The sequence below is a fragment of the Alligator sinensis genome, unplaced genomic scaffold (assembly GCF_000455745.1).
Source record: "Alligator sinensis unplaced genomic scaffold, ASM45574v1 scaffold1660_1, whole genome shotgun sequence".
Lineage (NCBI taxonomy): Eukaryota > Metazoa > Chordata > Crocodylia > Alligatoridae > Alligator > Alligator sinensis.
In genome coordinates, this window is record NW_005843061.1 from 343,119 (window position 1) to 359,530 (window position 16,412).

The following is a 16,412-nucleotide window of genomic DNA, read 5'->3' on the forward strand; positions in this document are numbered from 1 at the left end:
CCCCCCACGTCAGCCTGCGTGCGGGCAGCGCCGGGGCTCAGCCGCGGCACCAGCCCGGACCCGGCCTGCACGCGCCCGGGCCCCAGGCCCCTGCACCCCACAGCCCGGGCCCCGCTCCCCACGCGGTACCCGCAGCCACGCCAAGCCATGCCCCAGCCGGCTGACGCCACCTCCGAGCCCCAGCACAGGGACACGTGCTAGGTGCAGACGGACTTTCAGCTGCGCCCACCGCGGCCCCCTCCTCCGTCCACAGTGGAAATTTAAAGAGCTGCAGGATGACTCCGTTTCCCATCTTCCTGCGCGTGGCGGGAAGGAGCAGGTTCAAGTCTGCGAGTCTCCACCGCCCCGTCAGGAAGGCCCCAGCCCGGCTGCCCTGGGCACGATGGGGGCAGCCCCCGGCCCCTGGGTTTCTCCATCAGTGCGGGATGCTTCAGGGGCTCCGGCGACTGCCGCTGCCCCAGGCACCCCACTGTGCACGAGGGAGCAGCTCCGGTGCGCAGGGTCTTGCTGATGCCCCCGCACCCGGACCCCCTGCCCCGACGTACAGCTCCTCCCGGCCCCGTGGGGAACCCCAACGCCCCCACCTTGCAGGATCAGCCCTCATCCTGCTCCATCCTTGCCAAGGGAACCACGATTCAGGGCAGGGGCAGAGAGAGGGGACACTACAGACCAGACCACGCACCAAGCTGGAGGCCTCTCCTCAGCACCCCCCAGCCCAGCAACACCCTTCCCTGCTCTGGCCCACTCCAACCGACCCCTGCCCCGGGGCAGAGGCAGCATCCCTAAGCCTGCGTCTGGCACGGGCAAAGAGACCCTGCTGCGAGGGGCTGCACGCTGCAGGTCGGAGGCCACCAGCAGCCCCTTGCCAGGTGGAAATGGAGGCTCATAAGGGGAATCATAGAAAACGAGGGTTGGAAAGGACCTTGGGCGGTCACATCTCATCCAACCCCTGCTCCAAGCAGGACCAGCCCCAACTACATCCTCCCAGCCAAGGCTTTGTTTCACCAGGTCTTAAACTTCCAAGGATGGAGAGTCCATAACCTCTCTGGGTAACCTGTCCCAGTGTTTTACTATCCTGCTAGCGACAGAATTTTTCCTAATATCCAACCTCCACCTCCTTTGCTGCAACTTGAGCCCATTGCTCCTTGTCCTGCCATCTGCCCCACTGAGAGCAGCCCAGCTCCATCCTCTTTCCAGCCCCCGGCAGGGAGGTGAAGGCTGCTAGTCAATCTCTCTTGGTCTTGTCTTCTGCAGACTAAATCAGCCCAGGTCCCTCGGCCTCTCCTTGTGGCAGAAATGCCACCGTCGGTGCCCCTCTCCAGAGACCTGTCTCTGCCAGCCTGAGAGGCTGCTGTTGAATCCCTCAGGGCGGGGATCTCCCACCTTGTCTGCATGACGGTGCCTGGTGCCTGGGAGGCGGATGCTTTGGTCACCTGGGCAGGGGGGAAAGCCCAGGTAGCCAGTGATGCTTTTTTAAATTCGTTGGCTAGTGGCCAGCACTGGCAGCTTCGATTGGACGGGGCGGCTGAGGTCAGAGAGGTTATTGAAAGGCCTGGGCCAGGAAGAAAGGAGCCATTCTCCATGCGGTCATCCAGGTGAATCTGAACCGGGCTCTCTCCTCATCACCGCATGCTGCAAGAGTGCCCTGCCTCCAGAGGAAACTGTACAGCCCTACAGAATAAAAGCTATTATTTCTATTAGCCTAACTCTTTACTTGCTTTTCACCTTGCTTAGAATCATAGAAATGTAGTGACCTCAGGAGGTCATCTACTGCAGCCCCTTGCTCTCAAGGCAGGATCATCTCTGACTAAACCACGCTAGAGAAGTCTAAGCTGCTCTTAAAATTTCCTAGGATGGAGAATCCACACTCTGTCTTTGATAACTTGTTCCAGTGTTTAACTACCCTAATAATGAGAAACTTCCTAATATCCAATCTAAATTTCCCTTGTTGCAATTTAACCCATTGTTCCTTGTCCTCTGTAGCCACAGAGACTAGCCTATGACCATCCTCTTTATAACCACCCTTCAGGTATTTGAAGGCTGTTATCAGTCCCCAGTCTTCTCTGACTAAATAAGCGCAGTTGTTTCAGCCTATCCTCATAACTCACAGTTTCCAGGTTTCTGGTCCTTTTTTGTTGCATTCTGCTGGACTCTTTCTACATTTTTCTTGAAGTGCAGTGTCCAAACCTGGACACAGTACTCCAGATGTGGCCTCCCCAGTGCTGAACAGAGGGAAGAATCACTGCCCTCATTCTGCCAGCACCGCTCCTACCAATGCACCCAGGCTGCCGGTCGCCTTCCTGGCACAAGGGCACGCTGCTGGCTCCTGTTCAGCTTCTTGCCCCCTGTCCCCCCCGGTCCTTTTCTGCAGAGCTGCTGCGCAGCCCATCGGCCCCTGCCCACACCGGTGCAGGGGATCGCTCCTCCTCAGTGCAGGACTCTGCACTTGTCCTTGTTGAACCTCATGAGATTTCTTTTGGCCCAGTCCTCCAATTTATCCAGGTCCCTCCGAATCCTAGCTCTACCCTCCAGCGTATCTACTACTCCCCCCAGTTTGGTGTCATCTGAAGACTTGCTGAGGGTGCGCTGCATCCCATCTTCCAAGCTGCTGATGAAGACATTGAACCAAACCAGCCCCAGGACTGACCTCTGGTGCACTCCACTTGATACCAGCTGCCATCTAGACATTGAGCCCTTGATCACTAGTCTGAGCCCAATGCTCTAGCCAGTTTTCTATCCACTCGTGACCCCAGCCCTGTCCCCGCTGCCCCAAGGCCGGATGCAGCTGCCCCCAGATGGTATCACAGCTGGGCAGTGCAGCCCATGACCCTGCACCCGGTTTGGGCTCAGCTACAGCGTCTCCCAGGAAGTTGCCCCCACGGCCCCAAGTCGGTGCTGCCCCAGCTGCAGGCCACTTCCAGGGATTGCCCTTCAACTGGCCAGGGCTTGGGAAGGTGCTGGGGTGAACACTGAGGCTGCTGCCCCCTCCCCAGACCTGGCTTTAGCACCTGAAGCATGAGCCCGTGACCTTGGGCTCCTGCTGGGAGACTTCTCCCCAGCTGGGCTACAGCCAGCAAGGCTCTGCTGAGGGGAAGGGGAGCTGCTGCTGCATCCTCGAGCCCCTTCCCTGAGGACAAGGCCCTTCCCTGCAGCCCAGCACAGCCTGTGCACCCCATGCCAGCTGCACCAGCACCATGCACAGCGAGGTGTCAGGGCCACGCTTCTGCTGCGCCACAGGGTCCAGCTGCAGTCGGGACTGCTGCTGTCCTGGATACAGGTGCCCACCCCTGTGCCCTGCCTTGCTGCGAGTTCTTGCTCTGCTCTTCCAGGTCATCCTTCATTCATTTGAAACCAGCAGTAATCACCTCCCTGCCCCCAGGCCATTGGTGACCACTGGAAAGGCCCAGCCCTGGCCCCGGCAGCTGCAGAAGAAACACCTGTACCGAAGGGGGATCCCCAGTTGACAGCTGCTGCTTGGGACCTCTCCATAAGCAAATCCTTAACCCAATTAAGAGGTTGATGACACTCAGCTTGCAGTGCCGGTTAGGTCCAGCACCCCTGGGGCAGCTCAGGAGACCGAAACTACAGTCAGGACCCATTTCCCATAAAGCCACATTGATAGGAATACAGTTAATATCAATCCATATAATGCAGGAACAAAAGGATTTATCAATGCCTCCGTGCTTCTCCACAGGGCTGACATCAGGGTCCCTGGCTTGCATTTACCCAGCTCACTGCACCCGTATATTAGGGTTTATTAAGAAGCATCTGCTTGCCAAGCTCCTGGGCCCACTCTTGTAGAAGACTTGGTAGCAAGTCAGCTTGACCTGATGAATGCAGGTGCTCCTCCCTACTACTTATTAAGCCCCACCCCACCTCAGGTCTCAGCAAGCTAGAAACAGGGCTTTGCTGTCCTCCTGCAAGAGCCTGCCAAGTGTGCCAGCCCAGGTCTCTGCAAATACCAAACAGAAAGAGCAATGGGTGCAGGAAGGCAGGATTTGATTCAAGGGGGATGTAACTTAGTGACAGAGGATGCAGAAAAGGCTGAAGCACTCAATGCTTTTCTCACCTCAGTCTTCACAGGCAAGGTCAGCTCCCAGACTGCTGCGCCGGGCAGCACAGTTCGAGGAGGAGGTGAGCAGCCAAGGTGATTAGGAGCAATCAGCATGGATGCACCAGGGGCAAGTCATACCTGACCAACCGGATTGCTTTCTGTGACAAGGAGACTGGCTCTGGCTGGGGGGAGACTGGTGATGTGGCACACCTTGATTTTAGCAAAGTTTTTGAGACGGGTCTCCCACAATGTTGTCACAGGCAAGCTAAGGCAGTACGAGCTAAATGAATGGACTGTAAAGTGGACAAAAAACTGACCGGTGCATCGGGCTCAGAGCAGTAATCAGTGGCTCAATAACTAGTTGGTAGCTGGTATCAAGTGCGGTGCCCCACGGCTCGGTCCTGGGGCTGGCTTGGTTCAATGTCTTCACCCACAGCCTAAAAGATGGGATGCAGCGCACCCTCAGCAAGTCTGCAAGGACACCAAGCTGGGGGGAGCAGTGGACACACTGAAGCGTAGGACAGGGATTCAGAGCGACTGGCACATCGGAGGATTGGGGCAAAAGGAATCTCCTGAAGTTCAACAAGGACAAGCACAAAGTCCTGCACTGAGGAGGAGCGATCCCCTGCACCGGTGCAGGCGGGGGGCGACGGGCTGGGCAGCAGCTCTGCAGGAATGGACCCGGGGGCAACAGGGGACAATTTGCTGAATGAGCCAGCAGTGCACCCGTGTTGCCAAGAAGGGCTCCATGGGCTGCATTGGGAGGAGCATTGCCAGTAGGTCCAGAGAAGTGATTATTCCCCTCTGTTCAGTACTGGGGAGGCCACATCTGGAGTCCAGTGTCCAGCTGTGAGCCCCCCCCACTACAGAAAGGAGATAGGGAAGTTGGAGAGAGGCTAGCAGAGGGTGACATGACTGGTGAGGAGAGGCCAAAGGACCTGGGCTGATTGAGTCTGCAGCAGAGAAGACCAAGGGGGGTTGAATAGCAGCCTTCACCTCCCTGCAGGGGGGCTGCAAAGAGGATGGAGCTGGGCTGGTCTCAGTGGGGGCAGATGGCAGGACAAGGAGCAACGGGCTCAAGCTGCAGCAAGGGAGGTGAAGGTTGGATATTCGGAAAAATTCCGTCACTAGCAGGATAGTAAAACACTGGGACAGGTTACCCAGAGTGGTGGTGGACTCCCCATCTGTGGAAGTTTAAGATCCAGGTAGACAAAGCCTTGGCTGGAAGGATGTAGTTGGGGCTGGTCGTACTTGGAGCAGGGGGTTGGATTAGGATACGAGCTCCTGAGGTCCCTCCCAACCTTCATTTTCTGTGATTCCCCTTATGAGCCTCCATTTCCACCTGGCAAGGGACTGCTGGTGGCCTCCGACCTGTAGCGTGCAGCCCCTCGCAGCAGGGTCTCTTTGCAGATGCCAGACACATTTCAGGAGCAGCTTGTCCTGTTCCCTGGTTGGACCAACCCCAGCAGCTGGGGCTGGATCCATATGTCCATGCCCAGGGCTCCCAGCTTGGCAGTGCTCAGGAACCGTGCACAGCACCTGCAGCACCGCACCCCCAGCCCTTTAGTGCCCGTGTCCTCCCCATGGAGGGACAGCCTGCGGTCTTGGTGCTCCAGCCACGGGAGAGGCCGCCCCAGGCATTGGCCATGCCCAGAACTGCTAGTGCCTTTGGGTGGTGGCTGGGAGCCAGCCTAGCGCCAGCAGCAGCTGGGAGGGTTTCCGCCCCTTGCTCATTCCTTGCCATGTCTGAGCACGAGCCGCCCAGCACAGAGCACCCCCCAGTCCTGCCCAGGGCAGCATCTGTCCAGGCCCTGCTCAACTGGAAGGGCAGTTCCTGCAGCAGCATCTACAATCCTGCAATCAGATGGATTGCAGATTGGCTGAAGGGTCGCACTCAGAGGGTGGTGGTGGATGGATCATATTCGACTTGGGGGGAGGTGGGTAGTGGAGTCCCCCAGGGCTCGGTCCTGGGCCCTGCGCTGTTCAATTTCTTCATCAGCGATCTTGATGTTGGGGTGGAGAGCAACCTGTTTAAATTCGCTGATGACACCAAAATTTGGGGGGAGGTGAGCACGCTAGCAGGGAGAGAGAGATTGCAGAAGGATCTGGATAGGTTACAGGGGTGGGCAAACAGGAACAGGATGTGTTTCAATACGGACAAGTGCAGGGTGCTGCACTTGGGTAGAAGGAACCAGCAGCACACTTATAAGATGGGGAGCTCCCTACTTGAGAGCACGGAGGCGGAAAGGGATCTTGGTGTCATTATTGACTCCAAGATGAACATGGGCCGACAATGCGAGGTCATGGTTGGCAGGGCTAACCGGACCTTGTCGTGCATCCACAGGTGCATCTCGAGTAGAGCCAGGGAGGTGATCCTCCCCCTCTATGCGACGCTGGTCAGGCCGCAGCTGGAGTATTGTGTCCAGTTCTGTGCGCCCCATTTCAGGAGGGATGTGGACAACATGGAGAGGGTCCAGAGGAGGGCCACCCGCATGATCCGGGGACAACAGGGCAGACCCTACAGTGAGAGACTGCGGGACCTGAACCTATTCAGCCTCCACAAGAGAAGGCTGAGGGGGGACCTGGTGACCGTCTATAAACTCACTAGGGGGAACCAGAAGGGTTTGGGGGAGACGCTGTTTCCCCTAGCCCCCGCTGGCATAACAAGGAGTAATGGGCACAAGTTGATGGAGAGGAGGTACAGATTGGACATCCGAAAAAACTACTTCACAGTTAGGGCGGCTAGGAGCTGGAACCAACTTCCAAGGGAGGTGGTGCTGGCCCCTGTTTTTTTTTTGGGTTGTTCTCCCGCCCTGGCGGGGGGTCGGGCTAGAAGATCTATTAGGTCCCTTCCGACCCTAAAACTATGAAACTACCCCAACACAGGATCCCAACAGCACTCCCTGCTCCTTCCCGGGTGCAGTGCACCAGCACCGTCCCCCCTTCCCGACATCAGACCAGCACCTCCCAGCTGCATTAGGCCCTCAGTCCGGCCCCACTCCCCCTCCCCAGCCCCCTCCAGGATGCTGGATCTGAGCCCCAGGCCCTCACCGGGGTGAGCTTGAGGTCCTGCAGCACGTGGTCCATGAAGTGGTACTCGGAGCGGTCCAGCTGCACCAGCGCCTCCTTCAGCTCCAGCACGCGGCCCAGGGCCCCGTCCAGCACACGGCGCAGCATGCGGCGCTTCTGCGGCTGCAGCATCTGGTCGTGGCAGGTCTCCAGGCGCCGCACGACCTGCACGTAGCGCAGGAACAGGGTGGCCAGCCCCTGGGAGAACGCGGCCCGGTCTCGCTCGGGCCGCGGCGGTGTGGCTGGCAGCTCCTGGGCCAGCAGCTCCTTCAGGGCCACCTGCGACTCCAGCCACATCCTCCCGTAGGTGCTGCGGGGAGCGGCGGAAGCTTGTCAGCATGGGGAGGGAAGTGGGTGCAGAGACCCCCGGGACATGGGCCGGAGGGGCCAGGACTGGTATCCTCCGTGCTGCGCGGAGCGGAGCAGGCAGCTCAGAGCTCACGCTGACCACACCTGGGGCTAACACCTGTGCACAGGTGCGGTCTCTCACGTCCCCCCACAGCAGGTTCAGCCCCCTCACCTGCCCCAGGCTTCAGCCCTGCAGGATGCTGCAAGCACGTGGCCCTGGGGATAGAAGTGGCTCTGGGGAACCTTGCAGGCACCTCACTCCCACGGGCCCAGCAGCAACATCGCTCCTAGGCTTCCCTGTGCCGGATCTCAGCCCGATGCTCCCCAGCGTCCTGCCCCTACCCCGGAGACAGAGGAGGAGGGTGCAGGATGCTGCAGCCCTCTGCCCAGGGCCACCCCATGTCCACGGGTCCCCTGCCCGCCCCACCTCGAACGGGCAGGGCACCTGGGCTCCCACCTCAGCCCGAGGTGCCCCTCCAGCACAGCCGTGACAGCCGCCCCCACGCGGGGGGGCAGGAGCCAGCCCCCCCAGGCTGGGCTCCACCTGCTCTGCTCCCGTGGGCAGACCCTTCCGCGGGCCAGAGCAGCTTGCCAGTGGCAGCCGGGAACCCGCACCCGAGCCCAGACCGCGTCTCGGCCACCTGCAGCCATGGCCATAGCGGGGGCCGGGCTGCACAGGAGAGCACGCGGCAGGGCTGCTGCGACTCGGGGGCCCCCCAGCATAAGGAAGGGGACAGCCCCCCCCCAGCCACAGCCTCACGCCCAGGGCATCTCGCACATGCCCCACCACCAGTGCCCTGCCTCAGCCCCAGGCTGCCTGTGGCACCCTCCCCTCCTCACGTCCCAACAGCACCAGTTTCATCCTCCGTCTCACCGGTTGGACATGGCTCCTGCCACCCCAGCACACGCCGCCCCGCCACCACGGGAAACACCCCGGAGCCCATTCCCATGGAGACCAAGGACCACACAATGCCCCCCCTGTGACATCAGGGCCCCTGGGGGGGGCCCCAGTGAGGTCGCAGGGGTCTGCAGAGGGCGCAGCCCACCCCCCCCAGACAGGACGCAGTGGTGCGGGGGCAGCGGTGCGGTTTATTAGGGCGCAGCGGTCACTTGCTGCTGGTGTACTTGGTGACGGCCTTGGTGCCCTCGGAGACGGCGTGCTTGGCCAGCTCTCCGGGCAGCAGCAGGCGCACGGCCGTCTGCACCTCGCGGCTGGTGATGGTGGTGCGCTTGTTGTACTGCGCCAGGCGCGCCGCCTCGCTGGCGATGCGCTCGAACACATCGTTCACGAAGGAGTTCATGATGCTCATGGCCTTCGAGGAGATCCCCGTGTCCGGGTGCACCTGCCGGGCAGGGGGCAAGAGGCGTGAGGGATCCTGCTCCACCCCAGCCCCTGCCTTGCCCTCCTTGCAGCTCCCCACCTAGACTCACAGAAGGGCTCGGTCCTTGCCCCTGGCATGACCTGGGTCCCCAGCAATGCATGGCCCACATACCCACACCCCGTGCTGCAGGGGGGAGCTGGGCCCAACCCATGCCCTGGGCACTGGCCAGGTGCTGCCCCTTTGCTTGGGGATGCAGCAGGCAGAGATCCCAGGGTTGCAGAGGGCAGCTCCCCCTGCCCAGGGGCCAAGCAGCATCACTGCACGCCTCACACGCCTGCAAGCGCAGGGTCAGGGCCCTGCACCAGTGCCCCAGCCTCCAAGTACTGTGTGGTGGCAGGGAGAGTGGAGGGACAGGAGCAGCTGGACCCCACCCAGGGGCTTAGCCCTTGCTCAGGGCCAGGACCCAGAGACATGGGGTCAGCAAGCCAGCCCACACCCTGGCCTCTGAGCATTGCCGCTTGCAGCCCAGGCTACCTGCCCGGCGGAGGTCCAGGCACTGGGCTGGCAGGGGTGGGAACGGGCAGCGGGGCAGAGCTGCCTGCTCCCCACAGCCCCTTGTGCTGTGCTCCTGCCCCCAAGGGGACTCCTACAGCCCCCTCCCCAGGGCCCAGCTCCCACAGCCCCCAGGGGCACAGACGGAGCAGCAAGGGGGTTGCAACCCCAACAGCCAGGGGCCCCTTGCTCACCTGCTTCAGCACCTTGTAGATGTAAACCGAGTAGGTCTCCTTCCTCTTCAGCTTCCGCTTGGCTTTCTTGTCTCCAGAGACCGTGGGGCGGCCCCGCTTCTTCCCAGCCTCCAAGCTCATCCTCTCCTCTGGCGCTCTGCCCTGGACTAAGCAAGGGCCTAGGCAGGCAGGGCCTCACCTGCGGGTGGTTATGTAGCCAGGGCAGCCCCGGCCACAGGTGAGCACACTGAGCCAGGGGAGGCCCCAGGTGTGGCTCCTACCCCTGATTCCTGGCTCAGCAAGACCAGAGCTGGGGAATGGGCGCAGCCTGTGACAGGGCCAGGGCCCAAGGGGCTGGTGCCTGCTCCCTGCTCTGCGGGGAGGTGGCGAAGCACAAGGGAGGTGCCAGGGATGTTTGTGGGACCGGGACACTGCAGGAGCCTGTCCCGTATCACGGCCCCACGCCATGGAGCGGTGCAAACCGCGCCGTGCTGCAGCCTCCCCACTCCAGAGCAGGGACCAGGGGCTGGGCTCACACCCCTCGTGGCACATGAGCCGGCTCCAGGCGTCCTACCCGCTGCGGATGGGTTGTGGGGAGGAATGTGCTCCTGGCCCCTCTCCTGGGCATGGCCCCAGGCCCCAGCTCCCTGGGGACATGAGCACGTGCCACATGCACCGGCCCCATCCCTGCTCCGAGCGGGTGCAAGGTGCCTTGGTGCTTGGCTGCACGTCTGGTGCAAGGGTGCTGCCTGTTTTCCTTTGCCTGGTGGGAGCATGTGTGCATGTGTGGTGTGCGTGTATGTGCACGCGTGTCTCTGGAGTGCTGAACAGGGGTGATCTGTGCCAGCAGCCTGTGCTGCAGGGCAGAGTCCTGCCCCAGCTGGACACGCATACCCTCGGCTCCTGGCAGGACGCTGAGTCTCCCCAGAGCTTCGGTGGGGGGAGCAGGGGCTGGTCACGGCTTTGGCGCTCGGACCCCTGCGTCATAGAATCATAGAAGTAGGGTCAGGGCCATGTCGGGGTCGAGGCCACAACTGAACTCTGCTGCAAGCATAACCTCGTTAACCCCCCCACTAGGCGCACGCTGCTTTCCTCCCTGGGGCGTCACTGGCCTGGCCGCACGCCTCGTCCCCAAGACCGGCTCTGCTCGCGGTCCCTGGCCAGGAGGCGTTGTGACGCTCGGGGCCCCGTGCTCTGCCCTTGCTTCTAGCCGAACACGGGCTTGCGGGAGATGCCCCCGGCTCCCTTCAGCGTGTGCAAGCGGCTGTGCGAGGGGGTGACGGGAGTCCCTCAGTGGGCTGCTCCGGTGGCGAGATACCCCTGGATGTGAGGGTGGGACCGCAGGCATTGCCCTCACCCCTCCGGTGCCATGTGCGGTTCGAGGAGCTGCTGCCAGAGCGGGACACAGGGGCCAGCCCCAGGGACATCGCATAGGCTGTTGCTTTGCTCTGCCGTTGCATCCAGACTGCAATGGCCCGTGGTCCAGCTTGGGGCCACTGGTTTCTGCTAGGAAGCCCCGTGGCCCCCGCCCCACCCCCTTTGGACTAGGTTATAGTCCCCTCCCCACAGGACTTGGGACCAGCTTCTTCCTGGGTGCCTACCGCTGCCTGCCAACTGCACCAAAGCATGTTTCTCACACGTGGCGCACGCACCATACAGCAGACTGGATTTATCACCCCATAGGGCTGTGCCCGCAGTGCATTTTGCCAGCAGCGATGGCTCTGGGCTCTGGCTCAGGGCACGGGCCCGAGTAGAAACCTCCAGGGACCCGCTTCACTGGGCAGCGAAACCCCACGAGCAGGTAATGCGGTTTAACCTAGCTCCAAGTGAGCTGCTGACTGTACCAGACGCTTCTCTCCGGTAGGAGCGAGGTCCAGGACCAGTCTGGATGGGCACCAGCTGCCTCTGGGGCAGCTCTTTTATGGTTACGAGCTTCCTGCCTTGCTCCCTGTGCTACAGCTCAGGTGCAGCTGCCTCCCAAGAGGGCACGGCCTAGGGTCTCACTCCGCTTTCGACAAGCACGCGTTTGCCGGGCTGCGAGAAGGAACATCCCGCAACAGGCAGGCGCCCGTTTGGAAGTCGTCACACACCAGGGCCAGGAGCACCAGCTCCACCCTAAACCCTGCTGGAAAGTGAGACCAAGGAGATCCTGGACAAGTCAATCCCACAGGGAAGAACTGCCCAGCTTTGGGTCTCAACATGCTGAAAAACGGGCACCTGGGGCTGGGCCCAAGGAGGTGGGGGGAGAAGGGGGCACAGGACGGTGCCACACAGGAGCAGGGCTGGAGCCAGCTTCCGTTTCACATCCATGCTTTATTTCACCACCTTCCTGCAGCCGAGGCTCCCTCCTTCCCCACCTCCCGTGGCCCCTGCGCTGTGTGTGCAACTAGTGAGGCAACTGCAGGGCTGCCCAGAGATACCTGCAGCGCCTGTGCCCTGGTGAGCAGAGCTCTAGTACTGCCCAGGTCTGTGTCCCTGTAGCTCGGTGCCTGCCCACACCCCTTCACCACCTCAGAGCCTTGGAGACCCACAGCACCGCAACAAGGGCACCTGCTGCTGCCCAGGCCAAGTACAGCACAAAGGCAGAAGCAGAGACTTGCTCCAGGTCAGCTCTTCTCTGGTACCCATCTCCTTGCCAGCTCTTGCTCCTGCCCCATGGTGAGTGGGGTAAGTGCACAGCACAGCCGATGCACGGCCCGTCCCAGAGCTTGTCACTCGCTGCTTGTGTGTGGTGGAGCCTGGCAGTGCTGCATCTCTGGGAGGGGGTGCTCAGCCACACGCTTTGCTCAGCCACGAGGCAGTACGAAGCTGCACACGCCTACAACTGGTGCCATTCTGGGAACGAGGAAAAAAAGAGACTGTTCTTCCCTCTTTATTGACTGATAGATTCTCAGCAGATCTGATAATGACACTGTTAAATAATAGTTAAAACCAAACCAAGGCCAGAGGAGTCTGAAGTCAAAGTTTCTAAACTGAAGCAGAAGTTGGGGCAGGAGGTGAGCTGGGATCTCCATTCCCCCCTGGCTGCAGTCGGGGCACCCTGCCGCCCGCTGTCAGTGTGGCTCCAGGGTCTGGGGCTAGAGGGGACATTGTCCAGATGGGAGCAGTTGCCCGAGTGCAGCCAGAGCAGAAGAGGAGGGTCCTGTCCAGATGCGGAGGTGCAGGGAGAGCAGAGGGAAGCGATATTGCAGCAATGCTAGAACACAGCCACAGAGATAGCAGCAGAGTCCGATTCCAGGCGGCAGGGGGATGGTCAGGCTGGCCATTGTCAGTCTCCCTGGAGAACACCCGCCGGCCGACTGACCGCTCCTGCGCTCACACATTGTGGGTCTTTTTGGTGAGCTGGGGATCTTCGTCCACCAGCTTGGACTTGAGATGTTCCTTGTAGGCCAGGATGTCGCCCTGCCACTTCGTGATTGTCTGCTTCTCACAGACCCAGATCTCCTGGGCAACCTGAAAGCACAAGGCAGGGCTCAGTGCAGCTCAGCTCAGCACCAGGCACACGGGGTTCTTCCCCTCACCCCCGCCCACAGCCCTGGCTCCCTCATCTCCCAGAGGCGGCAAGGTTTGCTGCCACCAGCCGTTCACTGACAGCGCAGAGCATTCCCGGAAGCGAAGGTCGGCCAGGGCGCTTGGGGCAGTCCTTCCTCACCGCCACTTCCATGGGGAACCGGAACCATTGGGATCACCTGCTCTGCATGGGCAGGGCAGAGCGGTTTACAGTGACCTCAAGCAGCAGGCGGGAAGCCTGGACTTGAACTCATTTTCCTAAAAGAAAGGCTGGCTCCCATTGGCTGAGAACCAGGAAACCATGTTGCAGATACAGTAAGTGCCAAATTTAACATGAATGCTGTTTCCACGCACAGTCATGCAGCACAGCGTTCAGATGGTAAATGGGGCACTTGACTAGACCCATTCACTTCTACTTGGGTTCTGGGTCGAATGATTTGGCTGGAAATTGGAATTCAACTGAACGCCCCAAATCTGCAGGCTGCAAACTTAGATAACGCCCGCTTCAGACACGGGGGACACAGGGAAAAATCTTTCCCAGGGGTTGTATTTGAAACGTCCTTTAAGACATGAGAACCAGAAAGTCCCATCCTTCAGGCTGATCTTTCAGTTACAAGCTGGAAAGGGAGGTCAAGCTTTCCTGACTACGCAGAGCCCCACTGGCTTCTCAACTGGGAAATAAGAAAGGTGCTGAAACACATTAGCAGAGTAATCAGAGACGGAGGAAATATCTGCTCTGCACCTCTATGAGGGGCTACTGCTCTTCAAGCATGTCTATTGCCTCAGCAAGTACATCCCACTTCGGTTAGGTGCGGCTGCCAGAATCTGCCTTAAAGGGGTTGTTCCACGGGAGAGTCACTGAATAGTCCCCACCTCTAGCAGAGACGCCTGTGCCCAGCTCATCACTGCTGGCCTCGCTGGCACAGGATTGCTGGATCCCCTCCACTCATGGAGCTTATCACCTCCCCTGCCCTCACCTGCTGAATGAGCCTGAAGTCATGACTAACGAGCATCATCCCTCCCTCGAACTCATTGATGGCGTCGGCCAGCGCGTCGATGGTCTCAATGTCCAGGTGGTTGGTGGGCTCGTCCAGGAAGAGCATGTGCGGGTTCTGCCAGGCCAGCCAGGCGAAGCAGACACGGCACTTCTGTCCATCTGAGAGGTTGCGGATGGGGCTCACCTGCCGGGGGGGGGGACAACATGGTCAGAACACACCATGGCATGTGGGGCCTGCGACTCCCAGGGAAGCCCGTCCCGTGGCAGGAAGAAGACCGTGCGGGGCCCATGCCTGGAGCAGGCCCCCCTCCCCCCCACCTCAGCAGAGGGCCCTGGATTTCTGTGGCACTCCCAGACCAAGCCCGTGCTGCAGGTGCCACGGGACACAGAACTCACTGAAGTCAGCAAACATGCACCGCCTCCCACTCTCAGCCCCAAATCTGCCCCAGGTCCAGGGCAAAAAATGTTTCTCTAGGCACAGGAAGCTCACCTGAAACCTTTGAGCCTAAACTGCAATACCCAGCACAAAAGCAATGTGGCCAGAAACGGGTGCAGTGACGGCCCCTACAGCTTTGATGCATGGGAGCTGAAGTTGCTACGCTGCTGCCCCCTCGAGATGAACCGGGTGACTCACGCTCCCACCCGAGCTACCGGTCCCATCTCTGACCAGTGCGGCACCATGCCAAGACCTGGCCCCACTCTGCCCATGCCCCACAGCATCTTCCACCTTGCCCGAACCTCCCCACTGCCTCTCCAAGCCTGGCAGCAACACACAACAAACTTAAGTGACCCCACCTGTACTAAGGTATGCAATCAGCCTAGGTCAGAGCATGGGCTGGAAATCAGGCAGCAGCCAGGTGACCAAGAAGGATCCTCAAAGGACCCACAAGGAAGAGGAAGCAGAGCTGCACCCTCCCACCATCAGGCACCACTCCAGAAATCCTCCGACTGGACCAAGGACATGGACTGCAAGGGCAGGATCTTGGCACACCCACTCCTGGTCTGGCCCCGCTCCACAGAGCACAGCATTTCCATCAGGGAACAGGCACACTAGCTCCCCCAGCTGCCAGCACCACCCTGGACACCCTAGCAAAGCCAACCCCGTGCCCATGAAGCCAGCACACTGATGGAGCCCCATGGAGGTCTCGCATTCACAACTATCAGCCCAAGACAGCTTGTGTCCCATGTGACTGAAGACTGCTCTGGCTCACGGGGAAGACACAACCCCATGGAGGCCACCTGCCCACAGCACTGAATCCCAGAAAGCCCCGGCCAGTAGAAAGGATGTCTCCCCCTCAGCCACTGCACACGGTGCTGGTCACCAGCACAGGGGCACAGCTTGGAGCTACTGAGCATGATCTGGGTCCTGCTGCCATCCCTGGATACCAGAAGCCCAGCACAAGGCTGCTCCATATGCTGGCAGCTCTGAGCTGCCCTCGGCAGGCTGGACGCTGCAGTGTTTGGCTGGGAAACTCCGGCTGCGTGCCCTATTGTGATGGGCTGCACAGCACTGAGCTGGTTGGCAGATGACCCCTGAGATGGGGGAAAGCCCTGCTCCCCTAGCCCCAGGTGCTCAAAGCAGACTCCACAGAGACCTCAGCCCACACCCACCTGCTGCTTCCCAGTCAGCCCATATCTGCCGATGATTTTCCTCATCTCCTCCTTCTCCTTGATCTCTGGGTAGCACTTCATCATGTACTCCAGCGGAGACAGGTCCAGGTCCAGCTGCTCTTGCAAGTGCTGGGCAGAGAGGAGGACAGGCATGAGCCCAGGAGGTAGGAGGGCAGGGCAGTCAGCCCCACCCTTCACACATCATGTCTGCAAACACCAGCTGGGCAGCGGCAGGCAGAACAAGACGCCAACTACCACCGCCTCTCTTAGCAGTGCAGACTGGAGGCTGCCAGGAGCAGTGCACCCCTGCTGTGCCTGGCACAGAGCCTTGTCTCCAACCCAAAAGGGAAGGGAGGCTCCATAGTCCCAGAGCAGCAGGGCGCTCAGCCCGCCCTGTGCTTAACCATGACTCCAAGTGTGGAGCAGGGGAAGGCTGAGCCTGTCCAAGCAGCAGCAGCAGCCTGTCCTGCATGTCAGACCACACTGCATGGGGAGGGGTCTGGAAAGGAGGCGGCACCTTGCCAGCCCACGGGGGTTACCTGGTGGTATCTGCCGATCTTCACATGCGAGTGCTTGCGAATCATCCCATCTGTGGGGAGCAGCTGGAAGGGACAGAGCACATCACACTCGAGCGGCAGCCCAGTGCCTCCCATCATCCCAGGCATGATCCTGCCTCTGCCCAGCAATGGGGGCAACCCCGTTGGTACCAGGCTGGGGTCTGTCATCACCCACCAAGAGACCTTGGGCTAAGGGGAGTGCCCAGGGGCCGGTCAGCA

General features: G+C 60.5%; 3 protein-coding genes across 5 annotated transcripts in view; all 3 read right to left on the reverse strand.

Moving 5' to 3' along the window:
• IQCA1L (IQ motif containing with AAA domain 1 like) overlaps window positions 1-7,420 on the reverse strand; it is a 14,810-nt gene extending 7,390 nt beyond the window's left edge. The window contains exon 1 of the mRNA XM_025193522.1: window positions 7,106-7,420. Within this exon, the coding sequence (XP_025049307.1) occupies window positions 7,106-7,420 (315 nt within the window). The remainder of the gene's footprint in view (window positions 1-7,105) is intronic.
• A 1,099-nt stretch (window positions 7,421-8,519) lies between these two features.
• Window positions 8,520-9,677, reverse strand: LOC102379984 (late histone H2B.L4-like). The gene is made up of 2 exons (XM_006037064.3): window positions 9,540-9,677; window positions 8,520-8,814 (listed from the first exon to the last, which is right to left on the reverse strand). Exons 1-2 carry the CDS (start codon window positions 9,657-9,659, stop codon window positions 8,578-8,580), a joined length of 357 nt encoding a protein of 118 aa, XP_006037126.1. The 5' UTR covers window positions 9,660-9,677; the 3' UTR covers window positions 8,520-8,577.
• A 2,669-nt stretch (window positions 9,678-12,346) lies between these two features.
• The window catches only part of ABCF2 (ATP binding cassette subfamily F member 2), an 8,241-nt gene continuing 4,175 nt past the window's right edge, over window positions 12,347-16,412 (reverse strand). For 2 of the 3 annotated variants that reach the window (XM_025193516.1, XM_014526493.2), the window contains 4 exons: window positions 16,176-16,238; window positions 15,637-15,765; window positions 14,006-14,209; window positions 12,347-12,971 (listed from right to left, as the gene is read on the reverse strand). In XM_025193516.1, the coding sequence (XP_025049301.1) occupies window positions 12,834-12,971; window positions 14,006-14,209; window positions 15,637-15,765; window positions 16,176-16,238 (534 nt within the window). In that variant the 3' untranslated portion in view covers window positions 12,347-12,833. Of the gene's footprint in view, window positions 12,972-13,110; window positions 13,313-14,005; window positions 14,210-15,636; window positions 15,766-16,175; window positions 16,239-16,412 lie in introns of all 3 variants that reach the window. The other variant, XR_003092084.1, reaches the window with a different exon arrangement.

Excerpts from the sequence above, each read along its gene's own strand:
- LOC102379984 (XM_006037064.3), bottom strand. The coding sequence starts at position 9,659 with ATGAGCTTGGAGGCTGGGAAGAAGCGGGGCCGCCCCACGGTCTCTGGA. Across the intron at positions 8,815-9,539 it reads TCTACAAGGTGCTGAAGCAG|GTGCACCCGGACACGGGGAT; the intron begins GTGAGCAAGGGG and ends CCTGCCCGGCAG.